This window comes from Pithys albifrons, chromosome 1 (assembly GCF_047495875.1).
Source record: "Pithys albifrons albifrons isolate INPA30051 chromosome 1, PitAlb_v1, whole genome shotgun sequence".
NCBI lineage: Eukaryota > Metazoa > Chordata > Aves > Passeriformes > Thamnophilidae > Pithys > Pithys albifrons.
Genome location: NC_092458.1, coordinates 97,624,904 through 97,643,163, shown reverse-complemented (window position 1 = coordinate 97,643,163; position 18,260 = coordinate 97,624,904). Strand labels below are relative to the sequence as shown.

The window sequence follows — 18,260 nt, the reverse complement described above, 5'->3', positions numbered from 1 at the left end:
CTCTCAGTAAAAGACATAATTACTGGAACAATATAAAAGTCTATCTGAGTAGTTCAGCCTTTGAAAGTATTACAATAACAGGGGAAAATCCACCCAATTTGCATTTGCAGAGCAACTGGCATGAAGTCAAACAGAACTTTGCTGCTAAGACGGTAATGTTTGCACAACTGTAAAGCATGGACCAACCCTTTTGTTCTGTTTCTTTAGTCCACATGCCCACTGGCTGCTAGAAAACAAAAAATGGGAAGTGATAGTTGTGGTTAAAGTACTGCTTCACAGCATGCTAGAGCTCAGCACAGAACTGGGCACAGCATACATCTGACTGCTATAAACCATCTATGTTCAATGCATTTATTAAGTGACTTTGTTCCTAAAGCTTGAGGGATCACTTGAACAAGAGAAGAAAGTGAGGATGGATCTAGAAAGGGCAAAACGCAAACTGGAAGGGGATTTGAAGCTGACTCAAGAGAGTGTCATGGACTTGGAGAATGATAAGCTGCAGATGGAAGAAAAGCTGAAAAAGTAAGAAGCTGATTCTGTTGTACAAAATAAAGGAGTACAGTTGCAACTCTTATTTCAGAGCCTTCAGGTGTGTCATCCTGCTCTAATGGTGGCTAAAAGGAAATTTCATTATGAGAGTGTGTAGCCAAGGGAGGGAAAATCACTTACTTTTGCAAACTATACCTGAAACATTAGAATTAATTAAACTTTTCAGCATTAAAAACAAAACCAAAACCCACAAAAACTTTATTAATGTTTTCATTGCTTAGAGGGGAAACCTGAAGGAACTCTCTCTGAAAAGTTGTTCATCCTAACTATCTGTGACAGTATTGTTGGAAGATCTGACTGTTAAAGATATTTTTCCATTTAGTCTGAAAATAGCATTACTTTTGTATGACAAAGAGAGAGAGATATAATTGCACAAATGCATGGAGAATCTTGGCTTGGAAACTGTTGCTCAGAGGAAAATGTGTTTTCATGCAAATTGCAATATATGAGGATTGTTTTCATTTTCAGATACGTTAGAAGTTTATTGAACAACTCTTTAAAAATTGCAAAAGCCTAACTTGAAGCTACAAGGCAAATTGTCACAGTAGGATTTTCCTTTTTGTGGCAGGAAAGAATTTGAAATGAGCCAGCTGAATTCCAAGATAGAAGATGAACAAGCTATAGTGATGCAGCTGCAGAAAAAGATCAAGGAACTTCAGGTCAGCTTGTTTTCTTCTTGTATATCTTGGGATGAGTTTGTACCTCACCGAAAGGCCTTGCAGAAACTTTTCATGGCTAGCTGCAGCTTCTCTTTGAGACACAAAGAGGTACATCTCTGTAGCTTTCCAGACAGATCCCTTTTCCCCTCAGGCCACTCTTTCTATAGTAATTCTTTCCCAGTAGCAGGACATATGACCACAGAATTCTAGCAGCTTTAAGCAAGGCAGAAAGGCTCTGGTATTTTGTTTAAAGCAAATAATGTTCTTCCAAACTGTGGAGCTGAGGGTAGTTGCTGAGGAGTTCAGCAGTGATAAGAATGGATTTGAAATTTAGAGAAAGGGTTTAAATGCTCAGGAAAATTTCAATAGAAATGAAAAGGCCAAGGAAAGTCAGCACAGTCCAAACAAAATATCTGGACCCAAAAATATCAACTTTTTTTTTAATAAAGAATATTTGTATATCTTGGATGTAAAGTGCATATTAGTCAAAATAATCTTTTAATAAAAAAGACTGCTCCCAATGAATATTTGCTATTCATGCATTCTACACACTGCTGTAATTGAAATCCTGTTTTAACACTCCTAGAGAGAAGTTACTTCAGTCACAGAGCTCTTAAAATGACAATTTATTGCTGCTACTCCTATTAGCAAGTAAGTCCTCACATGTGCTTCAGCTGAATGTCAAATACAAGAGTATAAGGTCAATACCCTGGACCTAAATGCCTTGAACTACAACTTGTAGAACAATTACTGTGAAAAAGACGTCACTCATCATCATTACTGTAGCTCAAGGTCTGATTTACTGACACAGATGGGCAAGTCCTTTCGTTGCTGAGCTGCTGGTGTTGTAAAATGTGGGCTGGCAGAGGGTTTAACAATTTGTTAGGTGCTCCATGGTCTTTTGATAGGAATCATCATGAAGGTCACTAAAAGATGTTCACATCTCTCTGATAGGCTCGTATAGAAGAACTGGAAGAGGAGCTGGAGGCAGAAAGAGCTGCTCGAGCCAAAGTGGAGAAGCAGAGATCAGATTTGGCCCGAGAGCTGGAGGAATTGAGTGAGCGACTTGAGGAGGCTGGAGGAGCCACAGCTGCCCAGCTGGAGATGAATAAGAAACGTGAGGCAGAGTTCCTGAAGCTGCGGCGGGACCTTGAGGAGGCGACGCTGCACTACGAGGCCACGGCCGCCACCCTGAGGAAGAAGCATGCGGACAGCGTGGCTGAGATGGGGGAGCAACTGGACAACCTGCAGCGGGTCAAGCAGAAACTGGAGAAGGAGAAAAGCGAGCTGAAGATGGAAGTGGATGATCTGTCATCCAACATGGAGCAGATGGTCAAGGGAAAAGTAAGGGAGGGTCCTGAGGCTTCCCAAAGGCTCCCAAAGTCATATGTAGCTGAGGCTGGTCTTGAAGGACACCTGGTACAGCCGGGGTTGTTCAGAAGGTAGTGTCTTGCAATTGCAGGGTGCTTGTATGCACAGTGTCTCTCTTCCACAGCTCATGGTAGAAAGCCCTTCTTACCTGGAGGTGGAACAGCAGTTGGGCTGTCTGAAACACACAGTGCATCCCCAGTCCCAGGCATACTGTTTATCCATGTATCTCAGAGCACAAAAATGTGTCACTTAAACTAGGCTCCCCAAGGCTAGTGATAACAGGGGTGATGCCACCCAATACAGGATATCTCTCACCCTAGGCAGAGTCCTTTCAGATCCTGCCCTTGGTTCACAGTTTTGATTTATGTTAGCAAGGAGTGCAAAGCAAAGGCTTACATGACCACACTGTGTATTTTCACTTCCTACAGTTGAATTGTGGATTTTTTCCTGAGTAGATAATCTTGGTAGCTTTCAGAGCACTCTAAATAGATTTCTTTCAGTGCAAGTGAAGAAAAGAAATGTCAGTATTCTCAGAGTTAGAAAGCTATCATCAAACCCAATTTATTATAAATGGCAATTAAGGCAGAATCAGTAGAGCAATTTTCATTGGAGGTGATTTTCCCATCTAGCAATTATGAGGAGACTATGCCTGAACTTCATAGGCATGTGACTGCTTTTGAAGTTCTATCAGAATCTTTTTACACTGGTGGAATGAAATTCAGGGAAAACAAACAGAGAAAGCAGTCTGATTGGGAGTCCCCTGACCTGGGACCAGAGATGTGGATCTACTCTTCCCTGCTGTACTGCTGTGTTATCAGTCTGGTCTCCTCCGACATCCTGCCATTTCTTTGAAAGACAAACACATACACACAAAAAAGGACACATTTACAAGGCTACAGCTTCCAAATATCTGCCTGGAGGCTTCAGCTCTCTTTGTGTTTCTCCTGATTCCAACTAGGCCAATGCAGAAAAACTTTGTCGCACTTATGAAGACCATCTGAATGAGACAAAAACGAAACTGGATGAAATGACTCGTCTCATGAATGACCTCACTACTCAGAAGACAAAACTCCAGAGTGAGAACGGTATGTACACACTCAGCGCAGATAGACTGTTTCCCAGGAATTTATCAAGGGTGCCTCAGCACTGCATCGGTGAGATGTGTTGTGCAATGGCATCTGCTCTGGAGGTGGCTGGATTAGGATTGCTGAATGGAGCAGTAGCTTTTGTGTCTTTAGATAATCCCATCTTTAATTTTTTTATAACTTTGGTGGTGAGATCTTTCCTTGGACTGACATTTAAAAGAAACCTATAACCATATTTACCAGCACACTGTGATGCCATCTCATGAGCTGAAACAGATGTGCCAGCTAGGTACCAAGTTTCAGGAACAAGGACAAGTTTCAGGAATAAGGATCCATCCTGCCGTGCTAGAGGGATAAAGAAGTTGGCATACTGTTGCTCTCTGTGCTAAATACCATCTTCCTCAATCTGACTTTGGGCATTGCACCCTAGAAAAGATGCTTTTATCTGACCCAAAATACCACATACCCTATAAGTTCTTGCCACCTTTTTAGCCAGAGCTAAAAAACATTTAATTTCTGCATCCTCCTCAGACAACACTGTTCTTTGTATTTTCAAAGAACCTGCTAGTTCTATGGACTCAGTTTTCAGCCTGCAGTGACACCCTCCTTGTACTGAGGAAGGATGTATCACTCTGCTCTGTATGCTGGTTGTTGTGAGGTTCTCAGGGTGCTTTGCAGCCTTCTGAAAAGAAACCTGTGGAAAAGCAATGTAAAGTAGTGAAAAAGAGTATAAACAAATTGAGCTACAGCTGCATGTGAAAGTTTTTTGTGTTTTGTTTGTTGAATCTTGTGGCAGGTGAATTTATTAGACAACTTGAAGAGAAGGAGTCACTGATAAGTCAGCTGTCCCGGGGGAAAACATCATTTACACAACAGATTGAAGAACTTAAGAGACAGCTAGAAGAGGAAACCAAGGTAATGTTTTGACTGTGTCCCATTCATTGGAATGGAATGGGGAAAAATGTTCATGTTCAGTTGAAGCCTGGATAAAAGCTGAAATGAGACACAGGAGTGACAATGATTCCTGCTAATTGTATTGATCTTGCTCCTGACTGAGGTGAGTCACTAGAGAAGAGTTTGGGGAAAATCATCAGCATCCATAAATGTTAAATAAAAATTACCTGGTAGGATAGCCAAAATCTCAGATCTTGCATCTTAAAAGTTTGGGTATTTCTCCAAAGCTGTTAAGTTATCTTCAGTCTTGATAGCTTCCTCTACATGTCACCAGTTAGGGATGACTTCAAACACTTCATACTTCACTTGTCCTGAACTGTCAAAGCCAGATGCAAAATGAAAAAAAGGCTGAAGCCTCCATTGAAATTTCTAGGAACTGTTTGTTTGGGTTTTGCTGTAGATAACCTTGCAATGCTGTGACCTTTCTATCCCTGCAGTCCAAAAATGCCCTGGCTCATGCCCTGCAAGCAGCCAGGCATGACTGTGATCTCTTACGGGAGCAGTATGAGGAGGAGCAAGAAGCCAAGGCAGAGCTACAGCGGGCTCTCTCTAAGGGAAATGCAGAAGTGGCACAGTGGAGAACCAAGTATGAGACTGATGCCATTCAGAGAACTGAGGAGCTGGAAGATGCCAAGTGAGTTATGTGGGCTTCATTGTGCCCTTGGGTGTCAGGACTGTGCTTCCTGGGACTTGTTAATGCTAAGAAATAGGGCAACCTGGTTGGAAAAGTTCCTCTGACTTGCTGCTGTTATTTGTGGCTGCCCTATTCTTCTTATTGCTTAGGCAGGTCAATGTTTATGCTGAGTCCTTGTATGTGGAGTTATGGTTGTGGATACTGGGGTGCATTTGAGAACTCACAATATGAGATAGCCCTACTTGGTTTTCTTTCACATTTGCTTGCTTTGCCTTTGCCCAAAACTGTTTCCTTGGCCTTGACTTCCCTTCCCAGCTGCGAGATGATGGCTACCTTGGGAAGACAGGACAGAAGGTCATGTTGGCTCACGCTGTGCAGATGCTCCCAGCTACCAGGACAAGTATTATTGGGCAAGGTCTCTAAACATCTCCAGCATCTGCCTCTGCACATTTGTGATCTTCAGGATCTTCCCCCACTTCCAGCATATCTTCTCCATCTAGTATCTTCACAATCTTCTTTCCAGGCCATCCTTTCTTCCCAGGACTTCTTCTTGCCAGGACTCCCAGACCCCTGTTTTCCCAATCTAAATAGTCTATGAACAAAAGCCCAGGGCATGACCAACCTCCGAACTGGTGGTTGTCTCATATCTCTTAATTGGAGGAAAATGACACTGTGATTTAGACACATCTTATCAAAAATCAACAATGAGCCCATTCTGGTTACAGCTCGCAAGTGGCAAGCTGGTGCCTGTGAGTTCAAAAGTTCAATTTCAAATATTCACACACATGCACAAAATTATCTGCCACATGTCAGTATTCATAATTTAAGCTGGGGTTTTTTCCATCCTAGTCCCTCCTCTCCAGAGGCTTGATTTCCCCCTCCATTTTCCTCCCCCTTGCTTCACCTCCCCTCCCCTCCCAACGTTTTCCCTTTCAAAACTGATTTATTGAGACATTGCTTTGGTGTCCCTGTTTCTGGATAACACAGCAGCGGTCACACTTGTTCGTTTCACTGTGTCTTCCCACCTGGTAGGAAGAAACTTGCTGCTCGACTGCAAGAAGCCGAGGAAGCAATTGAGGCGGCCAATGCCAAGTGCTCTTCCCTGGAAAAGACAAAGCACAGGCTGCAGAATGAGCTGGAAGACATGATGATTGACCTGGAGAAGGCCAACTCAGCAGCTGCCTCTCTGGATAAGAAGCAGCGTGGGTTTGACAAGATCATCAGTGACTGGAAGCAGAAGTATGAAGAGTCACAGGCTGAGCTGGAGGCTTCCCAGAAGGAGGCCCGTGGCCTCAGCACTGAGCTATTCAAGCTGAAGAATGCCTATGAGGAGACACTAGACCACCTGGAGACTTTGAAAAGGGAAAACAAGAACCTGCAAGGTAGGTGTCATTCAGGTCCTGCAGCCAGTGCAAGAGCCACATCAGTGGACAGCATGTGGGATGCAGGTGCCCCATAGTAGTTGTGGGAAAAGGTGTTAACCCCATCCTGAGATGAGCTTTCCAATGTCATTTGAGACACTGACTGATGCTGGCAATGAAGGTTTTGAACATGGAAATCGCTATGGTCAGGGGAGAGCAGGCTTGCTTTTTCTCCCCTGCAAATGAAGCTCACTTGCTGAGGAGCCAGTCTCATGGAAGGAACAAGAAAGACGACAGAGGTGCAGTGGATGAAGCCTACACAGCTCTCATAGCAGAACACAGTGTTGCTAGCCTGCAGATCACAGATAAAAACTAAATTACTATAACCACTTCAAAAAGCAGTAAAAGAAAGGCTGTGCCTTCAAGTTGTTCAGGTTAAAAAAAAAAGATGTAAGTGAAAGTAAGACAGGACTTGCGTACAGACAAGCCCTTGAGGCAGCAGGTTAAGACATAGGTCCTGTATTCACACTCCATGAATTGCAGTATTGTCCAGACATTCTGTTTGCTAAATTCATCAGTGCTCTTTTGTTACAGAGGAGATTTCTGATCTGACCAATCAGATTAGTGAAGGAAACAAGAGCCTCCATGAAATAGAAAAAATCAAGAAGCAGGTTGAACAGGAGAAGTCAGAAGTTCAGCTGGCTCTGGAAGAAGCAGAGGTAAGGAAAGAAAGCTCAGGGGAAGAGGAAAAGGTGTCTTTATCAGGATTTTCCATACTTTTCATCCTCTCAGCAATACAGCCAGTGTATTGATTTGTAGCACATGCAACCTCTCTGCACCCAGCTCCTCCAGCCTTGCAAACCAGTGTCTTCAAGAGTGACTAGTGACTTTTGGAGACGACAGCCCTATGATCATCAATGGAGGCCTTTTCAAAGAAGGTGTCTTGTAGCTTTCAGGTTTTGTTAGAGTCATGGAATCCTCGAGGTTGGAAGAGACCTTTAAGATCATCCCGTCTGGCCAGCTCTACCACTGTAACCTCTAAGGCACTAAGCCATATCACCCAGCACCAGCCACAGACACCCTTTGAACACCTCCAGGGATGGAGACTCAAACCTTCCTGGGCAACCTATTCCAATGCCTGTCCACTCTAACAGTGAATTTTTTTTTCTAGTATCTGATCTGAATCTCCTCTGCCTCAGCTTTAAGCCCTTTCCTCTTGTCCTCTCACTGCAGGCACTGTAAAAGAGACTGACCCCCCACCTCACTACAACCTCCTTTCAGGTAGTTTTAGGGAGCAATGAGGTGCCCCCTGAGCCTTCTATTCTTGAGACTAAACAAACCCAGCTCCCTCAGCCCATCCTCATAAGGCATATTTTCTAGGCTCACTATCCTTGTTGCCATTCTCTGGGTTTTTGGTTTAGTGTTTAGGTATTTTTTTTACTTTCAGGAAGCTCAGAAATCTTCTGCCCACTGTCTCAAAATTCAGTCTTTGCTCACTTTAGTGTAGAATATTTCAGTCTTTCCAAAACCAGAAACTGATGAAAATGATGGTCTTATACTCTTTTATTAGATATTTCTACTGTCTAGTTTTCAACAGCAAATTCACCATTTCCTGTTTATGAGAATTAAAAAACCAAACCTGATGATTTTCAATTTTATAAGGTCTCAGATACTGTATTGGATACTGCAGCCTGCTTGAAAAGGTGCAGTAGTCTCAGAAAGCAAATGAAAACAGTCCAACAGGATTTGATAAACACATTTGGCCTCACCGCACTAATTTCTACAGTGACAAGTATGCACATACCCAAGAGAGTTGCCTCATCTCAGTTTCCAGAAACAACAATACAGAACGAGGCAACTGGAAATACTTGTTATTCACTTAAAGGGCTCAGCTGACAGATTTTCTCAAAAGTGAGGCACATTGCAAAGCTAAGAAGAGGTGTAGGTGTTGCTGGCTAGAAGCAACACAGCATATAGCAAGGGATTTTTAGTGAAGACTGCATTTCTTTTGACTTGCATGTAAATAGTATCTGCTAAAATGAACATCATCCAGTGACAGGGATCCATTAATAATTTCAGTGGTGTGCAACTTCTTTTGTCTGTTACAGGATGGTTTATACATTGCAGAGATTTCACAGACAAAAAACAGGTGTCATGATCAGAGCAGAGGAAAGAGCATGCCTTTCCTCCACAGCTCTGAGATGTGGAAAACTATTATGTACTCTGTTAAAAAACTTCCCTTGCTAGAAGGAATACATCAGTTCTTGAGGGATCTAGGGGGCACACTTTATTTTTCTGGACTGCGTAGAATGACTTTCTAAATCTCAGTGATTTTAGAAACTAACAAAGTAAAGTGGTGACTATCTTATTTTAATTGTGGAAGAAATGGTTTAATGGAAATTTTCTCCCTTCCTTGCAAATTTGCATCTCTAGCAGTCACTCCTGGTGACACAGAACATCTGTGTGCTGTTCCCATTAATATGTTGTGGCTCCTTGGCATGAAATGTGCATTGACTGACCTGTAGCTGATGCAGGTTGGCCAGAGGTTCGCAGGGATTTTGTACAGCTTTGTTTTCAGAACCTCCATTCTATTTCCACCATTTCTCAAGGGAAGCAGTTCCACCCTCAGAGAGCACTTCCAAAAATATGATGTTCCACTCTGTGCTTTCATTCCCTGTCTGATCAACAAAGAGACAGAAAGACAATGAGCCTGGTTTATGCAAGACCTGAAAGTCAGAAACCTTATTTGTGTATGAACTGTTGACTTAGTTCTTCCCTATATGAGATAAATATAGCAATAAAGACATTGGAAAAAAATTCCCTTATTTCACAGACAATTCATTATAATTGGAAAGAATTACAGAGTATTTTTGCATTTTATCATACAGAGATGATATTTTTTTTTCTCTCCTTGAAGTCATATTGCCTAATAAGATTATATAATTGGGAGGCTTCCAACACTTTGTGATTTGGAGAGACTTTTGAGAGCTGGAGAATGAAGGTGTGGACTCCTTCACCCTCCTAAAAACAATCTTGTTTTATCTTGTTCCTATCCCTTACAAGCCTGGGAGTTTCTGGAGGGTGTCTGTACAGAGGTGTGGAGCAGGGAACATCTGTTGATGTCAAAGCCATGCAGGCAGGGCCAAAGGTGTTGGTTGTTGTTTGGGGGTTTTCCTGTCAGCTGTGGACTTTTTGACAGTTTGTCCTCTGAGGAGCTTGCTGCTCAGTTTTCCAACTGTCAGGTTGCATTAGAAGGCAAGTAAATGTGTTGTTTTGCAATGTAAGTTACTCGTGTCCTTGCCTAGAGAGAGAGAGGGAAGGCAGAAATAGTGCTATTCGAAAAAGGAAGAGATGTGTGAAGGGATCATCTTTGTGCAGCTGTTTGTGATTTGAAAAAAAATAAAGCAATTCCTGGCTTGTGAGCTCTTGGTACTTTCTATTTCAGGGAGCTTTGGAGCATGAAGAAAGCAAGACTCTTCGTTTTCAACTTGAACTTTCTCAACTTAAAGCAGAGTTTGAAAGGAAACTGACAGAAAAGGAGGAAGAAATGGAAAACATAAGGTACTGTGCAGGAAACAGCATGCTTTTTAAGAAGAAAGTCTCAAAAGACCAGAAAGATTCCCAAGTCCTGAGCCTGTCAAATGCACCACAGGTAGTTATGCCAGCACAAGCAGATACCGTCTGTACCAGAAAGCAAGACAGCTCTGACTGTTTGCCAAAGTGTAATTCTATCACAATACCATTTTTTAGTTCAAATATTCCTGTCAGATCAGTCTCTGTCAGTGTACAATTAAACACATCATGCATGTTGCATGGCAGCTGTAATAAAACTGACTGGCACAACCAAATTCCCAGCATACCAAGGGCCATTAAGTTTATATATTTACAGCATGGAAACAAGTTGATCTAGAGGGCTGCCATCTCCTAATCCAGTAGTATGGCTGACTCCCAAGGGGAACTTCAGGCAAAAATCAGTAGTACTTACCAGAGTGGTGCTCAAACTTATGTTATGTAAAGGCATTCAGTTAATTTATGTAATTACAGCTACACTGATCGTGGGAGGATGTGAGGAGATGGCTGTTATGTGTACAACATTGGGTAAGCAGTGAGAATTGAAGAGATGCACAAAGTATAAATATAACAGGAGAGGAGCTTGCAGGTAAGAGGGATGCAGAAGAAAAATGGAAAGCACTTAGATAAGAGGAGGGTAACATTTTTGTCTCTTCCCTTCCACCCAGCACACATGAAAGTCTGAAGAACTATACGCTTAAAAGGAGGCCATACTGAGCCAGATTTTCAACAATGTGTGTGTGGAGTCATTCAGAAAACTTTGGCCATGAATTAGTCAGTGTTGCAATGCTATTTATCCAAGAATCATGTCATTGTTTATTGGTAGATTAAAGGGTAGAGAAGGGAATGTCCAAGGCTCACCCTGGTCAGTGTACATACAGGGATTGATATGTTAATTGTTTCACACGCAAGAATATTTTGGCCCTTCAATCTTCTGATATACTGCAGGTGTCTGGATTGCAGAGACCTTGGGATAAGCTAATCAGTGCTTTCTGCTCCAGCTTCATTATGAGTGTTCAGCAGACGTGCTGTGTTGTTCCTGGGAGACTAGGGCACAGTGCAGTATCTTGCTGAGGCAATAAGGCACTCAGGGTTTTCCTTGTTGATTCAGTGATTTCTGAGAACTCCTACGCTTTCAGCAAAACTTGGCCAGCAGTGAGATAAATCTGTGAGTTGTATTCTGTGCTTTGAGTTACCTTCTGGTTGTAAGGCAGCAAAACTTACATGGTAGGACTTGTTTGTATCCATTTTGCCTTTAAATTGACACTAAGCTGCCTTTCACAGGGGGACCTGGCCATTAATTGGTGGGTTTAAACTCTTCTAAGTTTAGATGTCCACAACAGGATTTCTATTCCTGAATTATTCCCCTTATCATTAGCATAAGAACTGTTTGTTCAACATCTATTTTAAGACACAGTAAATTGCAGCTTACACATATCATTTACTATAAAGAGCACCTAAAGTAATTAGCTCAGAACATAGCAGTCTACCTTCAGTTTGATTAATACACTCCACTAATGCCTTCATAAAATGGCTGAGATGTAAAAGATCCAAGTAAACTACTCAGTAAATGTCTTAGTAAGTGACCTTCTTGTTAGGTTCAAATCCACACTTGCTTGTGTTTACAAGAGATCTGAGACCACTCCTGGATCCAGTATTGCCAAAAGAAACACAGAAGGATGCTACAGGTGTTTAGAGATCAGGAGTTAGCTGAGGGTGTGAAGCACACCAGCCAGTTAGGCAGCAGCGAGGAACTAGAAATGACATATGCTATGTATGTCTGCTATGTATGGCATTCAGAAATACACTGTTTCTGGAAATGAGACACTTTCAGAAAGGGAAGTACTGTTGCATGTAGTTCTATGTTCCTGTGCAGGGAGGAAAATTATTCCATTCATCTTTCCCATCCTTTTCAGGAGAAACCAGCAACGCGCCATAGATTCACTGCAGTCCACCCTGGACTCTGAAGCCCGCAGCAGAAATGAGGCCATCCGGCTCAAGAAGAAGATGGAAGGGGACCTCAACGAGATGGAAATCCAGCTCAGCCATGCTAACAGGCATGCTGCAGAAGCAACCAAGTCAGCACGGGGCTTGCAGATGCAAATAAAGGTACGCAGAAAACTGCTGGTCCCAAGCACCCAGAGGCAGACATGGGCTGGGTTTCACTAGCACAGACCAAAACAGCAGTGGTGATGGTAATTAAGAAGGAAGCTACTACCAGCAATGTAAAAGGAATTAGTGATCACAGCTGGCATAAGAGAATACCAAAATATAGATTTCTTCTCAGACTTGCACACAAGCTGGATGAGATCCAGTCATAAAGCCCTTGCTGGCTGCAGCCTCCTGCAGTGGCAGAAAGCTACAGCATGAGAAACTGAAAACCTGTGATTTTCTTGTGAGCTTGCAAGTCTTTTAAAAGTGGAGAGCAAGCAAGTTGGCTGGAGTACAGGGAGTGTGTGTATATTCAGCTTTGTTGTTTGCATCAACATTTGTAACAGCTTAAAAAAAAAAAAAAGGAAGTGCTTTGCTAAGACACCTCTTCTGTTATCATCTCTCACATCCTAAGCAGCTAATTCTGTGTCGGGCAGAACCACCAGCTATTACAGGTTTGAAAACACACATTTTCCCCCTGTTGCACCATATACCCCAAAAGCTCTTCAGCTTACAGTATGGAAATAAAAAAAACAAACAAGTAAATAAATGAAATTTTAAAAGCATTGACATTCTTGAGGTGGGCCCCATGTAGCCTCTGCAATCCAGGATCCTCCTGTGTAAGCACAGTGGCTTAAAATGGAGTTACACTGGTAGAAAAACAAATACCTCCTTTCTTTTAGGAGCTTCAGGTGCAGCTGGATGACTCGGGACACGTGAATGAAGATCTGAAGGAGCAGCTGGCAGTCTCTGACAGGAGGAACAATCTCCTCCAGTCAGAGCTGGATGAGCTGAGGGCTTTGCTGGACCAGACTGAACGGGCAAGGAAGCTGGCAGAGCATGAACTGCTGGAAGCCACTGAACGTGTGAACCTGCTTCACACTCAGGTTGGCTTTTCTGTGCCCTCTCCCTCACTAGGTTAAACTGATCCTTCTCTGTTAAGCACTGACACTGTCCATGACCATCAAGTCAGATACACCAAGTCAGATACACCCTGCCATTCTTCAAGAGAGAAAATGAGGGATAGGAGTTAAGTCACACTCAGATATGCCACCTCACTCTCTTCAAGTTAGCTGGAATTGATGATTCATCCAACTGCTTTAAACAGCTGCCAAAAAAAGCGAGGATGGAAAATAACAAGAGTAAAATTGATTTATTCTTCTATGCTGTAAAGCCAGTTTCCTGCTTTAGTTAAGCTGTGTTTGTGCAGAGCACTGATGTCACTCAGCAATGAAAACCACAGAGGGTGACCTCTAACAATAGGGGGATTGAGCAGGGCAGGAAACCACCCACAGCAAAGTGCTCTCTGTGCCTCACAGGTGTCCCTCAGATTGGCCTTTGGGCTTTGTCAAGGTGGACACTGCAGTTTTTAAGGTGCCATAGAGGAGCATGTCCTGACTCAACAGCATTTTGGCTTCTCTTCACCAAATAATAGTCGCAAACAAATGAAAATGTGCTAAAGGCTGGTGTTTTGCAGTGTGTCCCCCAGTCCACTGGTGACATTGGTCTTCTGTTTTAATCACCTCATTGGCTGATTAAGAATTGTTAATTTACCAAAATGAACTGCCTTATTCATTTTTTTATTTCAGCTTATTTATTATTTTATTTGAATGAAAATCAGAATATTTACAGCCTTGAAAGTATTTTTAATATTTCCTCAGTCTGAAGCTATATTTGCTAGTCAAGCCAGGCCTTACCATGTACCTGGGTCTCCTTTCCCAAATATTGCCCTGTGTAATCCAGGAGTTGCAAAAATCAGTAAGCCTTGGTGTGCTATGGTATCTAGAGGAGTTGTCTCTAATCATCATTTTTCCTCCTTTTCCACTGTTCCTTTGGGGAAAACTTAATAAAAGAACACAAGCCTGATCAATCAAAAGAAGAAGCTGGAGGGTGACATTTCCCAGATGCAGAATGAAGTTGAAGAATCAGTCCAGGAGTGCCGGAATGCAGAAGAAAAAGCCAAGAAAGCAATCACAGATGTAAGTAGGCTGGTTCCTTGCTCATTTCCTTTCATATCACAATGTCTAAGGACAGCCAAAAAAGTATTTCCAGATGACCATTTCTGTGCTTGTTACAGAGCTAATGTCTGCAAAGTGCTCCACAGTTGCTGGAGGTAACTGGTGAAACAACAATATAAAGCAGGATAGAGGCAAAAGAGAGGACAGATTTTTTCTGATCTTTATGGTTTGGGTTTGGTTGTTTTCTTAAGAAGTCATTTTCCACTGATCCTCAAAGTCTCAGAATATGCCATCTTTTTATCAAGCAAGTCATTCACCTGGACAGGTTAAACCAGTACAGACTGAACCAACACTCACTGTTCTCCTGGTGCACATAGAACATGATGTGAGAAACAAAATTACTGAATTGGAAAAACACAAGGCCTAAGATACCAGGAGGAGAGCTGGAGTGTATTCTACTTCTGCAGACGACAGGTGTTTGAGCAGGTATAGTTTCATTTCCCACAGACCAGGAGAAATCTACGTCTTCGTAATTCAGATGACGATTTACATCATGCCAACAAATAAAATGAAAGCTAAAACTGAAGATTTCTGTGAGTTACGTGTCTAGAATGCCTGGACAAAGCTATTCCTGGATCATGGTCTTTACTGTTCTCGGCTGACAGCTCTATTAGCGCCTGCCAAAGAAAAGATGCTGATTCTCCTTGATGCAACTCCAACCTGGATTACAATGGCTGCTGTCTTTTGATGAGAGCTCAGTGATGGGTACAAAATCTGTAAAAGGCTCTTGGTGGCAGGTACAAACATCAAAGCAGGAATGAGCTAATTTGGGACCCTTTTTACCTGTCTTACAGAAAGACCAGGGACTATGTAAGATGTTGATACTGAGCTTTCTATTCCAGCACAGACTGCAGAAGTTGCTCTACTCTTACAATCACCCAGGCAGCTCTCACCTCTGGCTCTACAGGAAGATTTGTCTGCCAGCTATCTTAAGCTACTACTTCTCAAGAGTTTCAAACACTGAGATTAGGTTTTGAATAATTTCTGTATAAAGATTTTGTAGTGAGTGTCACAGGCTTACTTGTAGACATTATAAATGAGAACATGATATTGCACAGATATTAAAAGGGAAAAAAAAGAAAAGAAAAAGGTCAGGATAGGGGGTGGAATCTTAAATCAAAACATTAAAATAGGGAGGAAAAAAAGGCCTCCAAATTTTTTTCTGTTTTTTTCTGCCCAGGCAAGATATACACACAGAAGATATTATTTGGAGCTTTGGGTACAGTGAATGATCCAAATAGGGGATAGTTCAGGATCTTCCACCATTTGTTCTGAAACATAATCCAAGAATGCAAGAGAGCTGCTATAAAATGCAGTTGTTTTTCAGGCAGCAATGATGGCTGAGGAGCTTAAAAAGGAGCAGGATACTAGTGCACACTTAGAGAGAATGAAGAAGAATATGGAGCAAACCATTAAAGACCTCCAGAAGAGACTGGATGAAGCAGAACAAATAGCTCTGAAAGGTGGCAAGAAGCAGATCCAGAAACTGGAATCCAGGGTAAGTTTGTGATGCAACTTCAGACCACTGCCCTCTGCTTACAGACTTGGCACCAGGTAGATAGCCTAGGGCTGGCCTGGTAAGCTCATAGAGGCCACTCTGTTTCACAAAAGGCAGGTGAGCAGTTCTTGGAGGTGTGCTTCCCCTTAATCATCCAGCTACAATGAACTGTCAACCAGCAGATGGCCAAAGCCCTTGATTAAAAAAAAAAAAAAAGTAAACATCCAGCATCTAAAAGCAGCAAAAGCCTCTGCAAAATGCTTGTTTCAGTTAAACTTTTCTAGCCTTTGCATATGACTGCATCTCTGACTGCTGGTGCAGCTTAAATACAGTTATGAAAACCATAATGGAAAGGTGACATTTTGATCACTTCCTGAAATTTGACTCTATGGGAATACCTAGAAAAGTAGCATTTCTTGAACTGTGAACCAAATTATCAGCTTCTTTATATATACATAACATAACTGCAAGGGCTTTTCCTTTTTTGCAGGTTCGTGAGCTGGAAAATGAACTCGAGACTGAACTCCGACGCAATTCAGATGCCCAGAAAGGAGCCCGCAAGTTTGAGAGACGCATAAAAGAGCTGACTTACCAGGTATGTTAGGACTGTAGTAACCACCAAGGCACTGGAAAGGAACATGTCTTACATTACCTTAGTGTTCCCATGAAGGATGGCATTACCCAGAACTTTCTGATTACAACCAAAGCTTAAGGAATAGGAGAAACATCTCATGTCCTTAGAGTTGCCATCACAGGCACATAGCATGTTTTGGGTTCAAAGGGGCCTTAAAGATCATCTCACTCCAACCCCTGCTGCCATGGGGAGGGACACCTTCCACTAGACCAGGCTGCTCAGAGCTCCATCCAGCCTGGCCTTAAACTCTTCCAGGGATGGGGCATCCACAGCTGCTCTGGGCAACCTGTTCTAGTGATTATCATCCCCTTGCCTGATTTGTTGTAACTGACTTTAGAAGGCCTCTGTTGCTGGGAATTTGGGCAGTTTTAGCATAGTGTAAATATGGAGCAGGCTTCGATGACTATTCACATTGCAAGGGAAGAAAGAGCCCAGCTGTCTCTCAGTTGTGCTGCTGTAGCCAAAAGGCACCAGAAGGACTCAGCTGACTCAAATGCACCATTCAGTGTAGGGTTGCTCAGTTCCCAGGGCCAGTTTGTCACCCATTGCTGAGCAGCAAGGTCTAGTCTTGAGCCTCCTGCAGGTTTGCTAACAGCTGCTGTTGCTGCTTGCCTTTCAAAAAAGGCCTGCAGCACAGAGCACTGATCCTTTTGCTTCCAATGGCATTCTAAAGAAGACAAACCCATCTATCTGCTTTAGGAAATTATTTAGACTCCCACCTGTTGTTTAACTTTGACTTTTGCATGCAGAAGCTGAAGGTTGTTTTCTTAGAATACAGTGTGCCAGCAGAATTAGCTGGTCCTTCTGCTTATGCAGCGTGACAGCTTAAGCCTGGATTGTTTTGCCCGAAATGCCTCCAAACCAGATTTCAAATTTATGCAAATTATGCTTTTAGACTTTCCCATAAGTGTGTTTCACTATATAATGACATGCTTTATAATGACAAGAGTGTTCCTCATCCCTGAGCAAGGAGCTCTGGGTGTATGTACGCAAACATCTCTGAAAGTGCAAATATATATCTGTGTTTCTATGTATCTATATTTGCATATATGTAAATGGGGAGGGTCCTCCCCTTCAGTCCTCAGCATCCATGCTTACACACATCTTCAGTGAACCTACAGGAATTTTTCTTATCTGTATACAGGATGATCACAATATGGCTAGTTTGTATTTTGAGCTCTAAGTTTATAAAATAGGTATAGCATCCATACATAATGCATTGTGGGAGATGCTCTAGGCCACTTTACTCCATCAACCCAATTAATTGTGTTTTGATATAGTCAGAAGAAGATAAGAAGAATCTTGCCAGGATGCAGGATCTGATTGATAAGCTACAATTAAAAGTGAAGAGCTACAAGCACCAAGCAGAGGAAGCTGTAAGTAACTATTTGGGCCTTTTTACCTTTGAGAGATTTATTGCTCAAACTCCAATCTTTTATCCATAAAGCTTTTAGTGCAAATACACACTTTTTGTGCATTAATATTTTTATTTTCATATAAACTCTGTATATAAACCTGTATTTATATGTCATATAAAATAAAACCTTTCATGTATTTTTATTATAATTAAGAAAATATGTACATTTTTATCTCATGATTGCAGCATGTTTTACAAGGGAAGGGGGGGAGGGAAAAACAGGAAATACCTTTTTCCTCCTAGTCCCTTAGATGGCACATTCAGAGCCTTGCAGTTCATCTAAAATGGAGAATGCCACTGGAAGCATTAGTTCTGTAAAATAGCAATCTCAGTTCTCCAGGAGGCAAGTGGTCCCCACA

General features: G+C 42.2%; 1 protein-coding gene across 1 annotated transcript in view; it reads left to right on the top strand.

The window, feature by feature from the left end:
* Positions 1-18,260, top strand: part of MYH15 (myosin heavy chain 15) — a 44,117-nt gene that overhangs the window by 24,565 nt on the left and 1,292 nt on the right. Inside the window, exons 25-39 of the mRNA XM_071572526.1 lie at positions 377-522; positions 1,118-1,208; positions 2,163-2,552; positions 3,538-3,664; positions 4,461-4,579; positions 5,056-5,252; positions 6,285-6,634; positions 7,208-7,332; positions 10,059-10,174; positions 12,100-12,292; positions 13,018-13,221; positions 14,188-14,313; positions 15,680-15,850; positions 16,341-16,445; positions 17,765-17,860. Coding sequence (XP_071428627.1) covers positions 377-522; positions 1,118-1,208; positions 2,163-2,552; positions 3,538-3,664; positions 4,461-4,579; positions 5,056-5,252; positions 6,285-6,634; positions 7,208-7,332; positions 10,059-10,174; positions 12,100-12,292; positions 13,018-13,221; positions 14,188-14,313; positions 15,680-15,850; positions 16,341-16,445; positions 17,765-17,860 — 2,556 coding nt within the window. The remainder of the gene's footprint in view (positions 1-376; positions 523-1,117; positions 1,209-2,162; positions 2,553-3,537; positions 3,665-4,460; positions 4,580-5,055; positions 5,253-6,284; positions 6,635-7,207; positions 7,333-10,058; positions 10,175-12,099; positions 12,293-13,017; positions 13,222-14,187; positions 14,314-15,679; positions 15,851-16,340; positions 16,446-17,764; positions 17,861-18,260) is intronic.